The sequence below is a fragment of the Elephantulus edwardii genome, unplaced genomic scaffold (assembly GCF_000299155.1).
Source record: "Elephantulus edwardii isolate Elephantulus edwardi_28Jun2011 unplaced genomic scaffold, EleEdw1.0 scaffold00284, whole genome shotgun sequence".
Taxonomy (NCBI): domain Eukaryota; kingdom Metazoa; phylum Chordata; class Mammalia; order Macroscelidea; family Macroscelididae; genus Elephantulus; species Elephantulus edwardii.
The window spans coordinates 2033621-2040435 of NW_006400034.1; the positions used below are offsets into that span (position 1 = coordinate 2033621).

The 6815-nt window shown below is 37.8% G+C and overlaps 1 protein-coding gene across 1 annotated transcript; it reads right to left on the reverse strand.

Annotated features, from left to right (window-relative positions):
* Positions 1-1553: 1553 nt before the first annotated feature.
* LOC102871460 (olfactory receptor 5B3-like) lies at positions 1554-2501 on the reverse strand. Its single transcript, XM_006900468.1, has one exon. It carries the CDS (start codon positions 2496-2498, stop codon positions 1554-1556), a length of 945 nt encoding a protein of 314 aa, XP_006900530.1. The 5' UTR covers positions 2499-2501.
* Positions 2502-6815: the final 4314 nt, after the last annotated feature.

Genomic DNA, 6815 nt, shown 5'->3' on the forward strand with positions numbered 1-6815 from the left:
GGAGTAATGAGGGTAGGTGTGTCAGAAACAGTGTGGTTGGATCAAGATAGAGCAGGGTTCAGAGCTGTTGGACATAGGATCACTATGAGTCACAGGTGACACGACAGCACATAACAACAACAACATTACAAATAACTTTTCATGAACTCTTGACTATTTCCTTTTTAACATTATCATGTGACCACATTGTTTCTAGTAAATTACTTACTAAATAAAAAAATTTGTCTCTTCCAGAAGCCATCATTATATAAGACTCAGTAAAACAAATAAAGGAATTAAAATATATTTATTTTAAAAATCACTATAACTTATTCAGCACCAGCAGCCAGGAAATTAAAAGGTGCATTGCCATGGGAAAGTCTGCTGTTAGGGACCTCTCCAATGTACTGAAGAGCAATGGTGTCTCTTTGGAGACTAAGGTGCCCCTAATACAGGCCATGGTCTTTGCTATCACTTGTTATGCATCAGAGAGTTGGACAATGACTAAGGAGGATAGAAGGAGAATTGACGCCTGTGAGCTGTGGTGCTGGAGAAGAGTATTGAGGGTACCATGGACTGCTAGGAAAACAAACAGATTCATCCTGGAAAGGGTCAAACCAGGCTGCTCCTTGGAGGCAAGGATTCTAAGGCTCCATCTGACATACTTTGGACATGTAGCAAGGAGGGACAGATAGGTCCTTGGAGAGGGACAACATGCTTGGGAGGGTGGAGGGACGGCGCAGGAGGGGAAGGCCCCCTGTGAGGTGGAATGATTCAGTGACTGGGGTAATTGGGATGGGTGTGTCGAAGACGGTGCGATTTGCACAGGACAGAGCAGGGTTTAGGGATGTTGTACATAGGGTCGCTATGAGTCGCAAGTGACTCGATGGCACATAACAACAACAACAACATAACTTTTTCTACATGTTGGACACTTGAAAGCTTTTCAACCAGTGAAGAAGAAAAATAGTACAGTTAGACATGATTTATTCTCTGATTCTTCAAGTCATGGTTTTTATTTTCCTTATTTAAAACTAGGGACATTTCCTTTACCTAATTTGAAAGATTATCATTACCAACCCTGTGTATAAGTTAACTCACAGAAGCCTTGCATGTGTTGTTATTAATGGACTTTTGTATTGGACATATATGCTTGCAATGGCATGTGATAAAGAACTTGAGAAGAAACCAAATGCCATTAAAATAGAGTTTGAAGTGCAAACCAGAAATAATTTTTTTAAATTTATTATTATCATTATTATTATTATTATTTTGTGTGTACCATCCAATCAGATCTGACTGCACCTTTGGGATTGCAGTGCAGCTTCTTGCCACTAGGCCACCAGAGCTCGCCAAAACAGAAATACTTTTACATTCTCCTCAGCCAGTCCTGTTCTTGTATTGCTTTTCTGGACACAGTGATTATTTTTGTCTTAGTTTACTAATTTTTTTTCCTAAAGAATAAAATTTTGAAGAGGAAAGTATATCAACTGAGGAACTGAAGGCATTGAAGTGTGAGTCACTGTGCTGGTAAGATTTGTGTGCGATTCTAATTTGTTGTGTATTCTACAACATTAAAAAAGTAAGCATACACAGAATTTGGTCTTCTCAACCACCTTCTTCAAAGCATTCTTGACATCCTTGTTCCTCAGGCTATAGATCAGAGGGTTGAGCATGGGGATGACCATTGTATAGAACACAGATGTCATTTTGGCCGTGTCCATGGAGTGGCTGGAGCTGGGCTGTAGGTACATGAAGATGACTGTCCCGTAGAAGATGGAGACAGCAATGAAGTGAGAACCACAAGTAGATAAAGCCTTCCAGTATCCCTCAGCTGAGTGCATCTTTAGGATTGTCATAAATATGAACAGGTAAGATATGATGATAACCAGAAGTGCAACAAAGATATTAAAGCTTGCTAAAAAAATGAGAACCATGTCCCTAACATGTCTATCAGAAGAAGAGAGAACCATGAGTGCTGGGATGTCACAAAAGAAGTGATGGATCACATTGGACTTACAGAACAAGAGACTGAATGTGTTCCCAATGTGGATGATGGCATTCAGTAAACCATCAAGGTAGGACCCTATGGCCAGAGATGCACACACACCTGTCGTCATGGTGGTCGTATAATGTAGGGGTTTACACACTGCTGCATAGCGGTCATAGGCCATTGAAGCCAAGAGGAAATTTTCAGAAGTGGCAAATATTGCAAAAAAGAACATCTGAGCAGCACACGCATTGTAGGAGATGACATTGTTCCTTGTAAGAAAGCCAGCCAACAGAGAGGGAGTGATAGTTGAGGAGTAACAAATGTCCACAAGAGATAGGTTGCTGAGTAAAAAATACATGGGAGTGTGGAGACGAGAGTCCGACAGAATTAGCGTAATTACTCCCAGGTTTCCAAGCACACCAGTGAGGTAAAGGAGAGTGAACATTGTGAAGCAGGGGATCTGCAGCTCTGGAGCTCTGGTCAATCCTAGCAGGGTGAACTGAGTGACTTCTGTGCAGTTCTCCATTGCTGTTATTTGGGAATAAAGAGATAAACTGTATCAATAAAGAATAAATGAACAGTGTGACGCTTACACACACACACACACTTTGTAGTGAAATTGAATTGTATAAACACCGTAAGAACTGCTTTATTACAGTAGTAGTTGTTGTTGATTGCTTTTGAGTCAATCACGACTCATAGTGACCCTCTAAACAAAAGGTCTGAAGCCTTTCTATAACTATTGACATTTATCAAAGTTCCTAGAGTTTCCGGAGCCATGTTGTTTAGGAAGTGGAAGTCACTCCTGCTTCCAGTTTATTGTAGTAGTAGTTTGTATTTTTTAAATTTCCATAAAGGGGAAAGGTCTGGTGTGAAAACAATGTATATGAACTTTGTATGTAAACCAGTATAAAATAAATAAAAACAAGATAAAAATAAAAATTTCCATACATAAATTCTGAGCTTAATGCGTAAAATTTAGGACCTAGATAATCTACACAGTTACTAACTGTTGAATCTGTATAATCTACTTGTCTTTTAAATTGTCTACTGCTCTGGATTGTAGAAAATGTAATAACAAGGCCAAGATGGCATGAATAACATGACATGAACTTTGAATTCCGTTTTCTTAAAATCAGTGGTAACTTATTACCACCCACAGGTTCACATTGCTCTGTGGTTGTTGTTATTGTCAGGGGCCAGGGAATCAACTACTACTTAAAACAACCCTATGAATGACATCTCTGCGCCTCGCCCAATCCTGTGCCAGCCTCATGATCTCTGTTCTGCTCAAGCCTGTTGTGGTTGTCACTGTGTCAATCAATCTCACTGAAGGTCTGATTGGTTCTTCCTGAAAATATGCTCAAATAAGTGAGACAAAGTTTTGCCCGTCTTGCCTCTGAAGAGCGGTGTGATTGCACCTTATCTAAGATAGGTTTGTTTTCTCATTTGACAGTCCATGTTCAATATTTTTCTCCAACACCACAATTCAAAGGTATCAAGTCTTCTGTCATACCTATTCACTGTCCAACTTTCAGATGCACAGGAAGCAACTGAAAATACCATGGTGTGAACCAAAATGCTCTAGACACACACAGTCATGCATTTCTTTCAACAAGCCCATGAGTCTGATTAAACCACACCTCAGCTTAACTAATGAGACACAGATAGACTAATAGATTCAAGTCAATAGAAATATTAGCTGGAGAAACGCATTTCAAAGCTAAGAACGTGTATCTTCAGTGGTTTGAAATGAAATACTTTTAAGATTATTCATTGTCTATATTGCTTCAAATTCTTTCAGTAACATAGCAAGAGATATATGTACATTGTGTATGGTAGCATAATGCAGCAATAGGTACAGGAACAGCCAACCAAGAAAATTCTGAAGGGAAAACAGCATTGGGAATAGAGGTTCAATATTGTGAAAAGGTAGATAATTGTATTAGCTGTATCATTTGCAACTTAGCTTTTATTTGACCTAATGTAGGTTCTTAGAGCCTTGTTTCCTTCTTCTATAAAGATGATAGTGAAACTAATTTCAAGGTAGTATTGTGAGAAAGAAATTACATAAGCTATAAATGACAATGAGCATAGCCTGATTACTGTTTTTGTTAGATACAATCAATTAGTTCTTATTTATAGTAATTTCATGGTTATAAACATTGCCTGAACCTGAATCATCATGACAGTGTAACCTGCTTATCATTGCCTCTAAGGAGAATTCAGGCTGTATTTCCTACACAACAATTTTCTTTATTCTTCTAGTAGTCTACAGCACATTCACTAATCTTCAGCAGGACCATGATTAAAAAGGAGGGGGAAAGTCCACCTAAAAAAAAAAGTTTTAACTCTTTGGTCACCACTTTCAGATGCAATAAGACGTGATCAAAAATACCAAGGTTCGAATCAGAAGCACCTTGGACATCAAAGTAACACTTGTTTTGAGATACTGTTACAGTAGATTTGTCCAATACAATATCTGGATGAAGGTTGGTGTTACATATGACTTATCTTACTATGCAATGATGGTCTTTATCTCGGTAATTCAAAGGGTAGTGGTGTAATACACAGCTTTAAATCCTGTGTAAATTCTTAACATGTGATTATCTTGCCCATCGCTTGACTTTTCATCCACCTTGAGCTCACTCTGTGATCTCTAGTGTTTCTCAGCACCCTCCAGGCCATATGAAAGATGTACTCATATTCATGTGTGAATCATTCTTTATTATAGCTCCTTGTTGAAATTTACATTTTTAATGGCAATTGAAAAAAATCTCATTGTCTTAAACTCATTCTTCCTCTCATTATTGCCATTCCATAGCTGAATCACAGAGAGCAAAAATTGAAAGCTCATAGATTATGGGTACATTTTGCCTATATATCTGCTCTGGTGGTGAATTCCATGGTGTCAAAGCTTTTAATCTGAATCTGTTCTTGGGCAGACCTAATATTTAAAAATTTCCATTTGAATTTGAGTAACTCATCCATCCTTTCTTTCCATTATTGTCTAACAGCTTCTTAATTCTTTAAGTTTCACTTTATAAGTCTACTTCAGAATGTTTTGTTGTTTGTTGTTAAGTGCTATCCAGTCGAGTTGTAAGCAACTCATAACACCAAACAACAAAACATATAGAAGTAGACTTATATCAACAACTGGAGAGCTCAGTTGGCCTAGCGGACAGAAAGTAATGCTACCAAGTCAAAGGTGGGTGATTTTAATCTGCTGCCCTCAGCCTGATTTTAATTGGTTTTAGTCAAACATTCTTCTAGGTTGTATAGCACTGGTATGTCCATTTGTTGTACAGAGGTAACTTGTGGTCGCTGTGATACTGAACACTGTGACACTGATGTGTCAAATGTGATAAATGGTTACCCATGGTGGACAGTGTTTGGTGGAGCTCCCAGATTAAAACAAGCTTGGAAGCAGGAGTGGCATCCACTTCCAAAATAACTTGCCTCTGGAAACTCTATGAACCTGGAGAAATGATGAAAATTAAATGAGTGTTCTTTATGGTCTTTCATTCATAAGGCCGCTATGAGTCGCCTATGACTTTATGTCACTTAACAACAACAACTAAATGTTTTATATTTGACAGTCTTTAACACATAGCCACGTTACATATACACTACATTCAAGAATAAATTGTTATATATATACACCCATACATATCTTTTCAATAAACTTTCACAATAACTTCAAAGGTATGTAGGTTTATATTCCCATTTTTCCATTAAGAATTTAGGATATTATGATTGTTTTTATACATTTGTGAGTAGAATGAGGAGATTTAAGGATCAAGACTTAAGCACTGAAAACCAAATAAAAACATTATACTTTGTGGCCACTTTAATGTCTTTGTAGATGTGCTAGTTTGAAAGAGAATGAAATTATGGAATAAATATTTAAATGGCATATTAAGCTTGTTACTCAAATGCTATTGTGTTGCATCAGTTCAGATTCAAAAATACTTTATAGAGCCAGCTCAGACTGAGCAGTGTTGTTTATACCAGAACAAAATGCCACCTAGTCCTTTCCATCCGCACGACTATTACTGTGTTTGAATTCACCGTTGTGTCATTGCTGCAATATCTCTCTCTCAGGATCTTCTGTCTTGGTTGGAACTTTGGACATCACATTTATAAACAATGTCCAGTTGAGAACAAGCCATCAGACTGCAGCAATTTACAATGGCTTACAGAATCAGTCAAACTTTTTCCTTAGCATATATACAGAGGAGTGTGGTAGAGTATTGAGTGCCAGTAGAGCATGTCTAATTCAGTCTCCTTTCTTTGGTGCAATTTTCCAAGAGAGATGGTGTCAAATGATTGATACTATCATTTAGTGATAACTTGAGCAATGGGCTCAAGTGTGCCAGGGGTGGTAAGAATGGCACAGGATAAGATAGGGTTTAGATCTGTCATTTATAGGATCACTATGAGACGTACACAGCTTGACAGTATCTGTATCTAACAATTCATCATGTGAACCTAAGTTGTCTCTATAAGCAAATATAAAAGACTGTCTACTCTCTACTTTCCTTTAATCTCCAGTCCTAGAATGGATCCCTTGATGGACATTGGGTTTTCCTGCTTGAGTGCACCCCAAAATTACACCACTTGAGGTAATTTTTAAAAGGCAGTCTCTCTTATTTTTCTTTTGATCTTTATTTGAATAAATGTAAGTATCTTGTTCACTCTGAAGTACTAGGTGGGTCTACACATTTACTCAAATAATAATTTCCCAATATGGTCTTCTCCATTGCTTGCTATGCATCTGATAGCTGGACAATAACTAAAGATGACAGAAGAAGAACTGATGTCTTTGAGTTGTGGTGCTGGA

Excerpts from the sequence above, each read along its gene's own strand:
- LOC102871460 (XM_006900468.1), bottom strand. The coding sequence starts at position 2,498 with ATGGAGAACTGCACAGAAGTCACTCAGTTCACCCTGCTAGGATTGACC.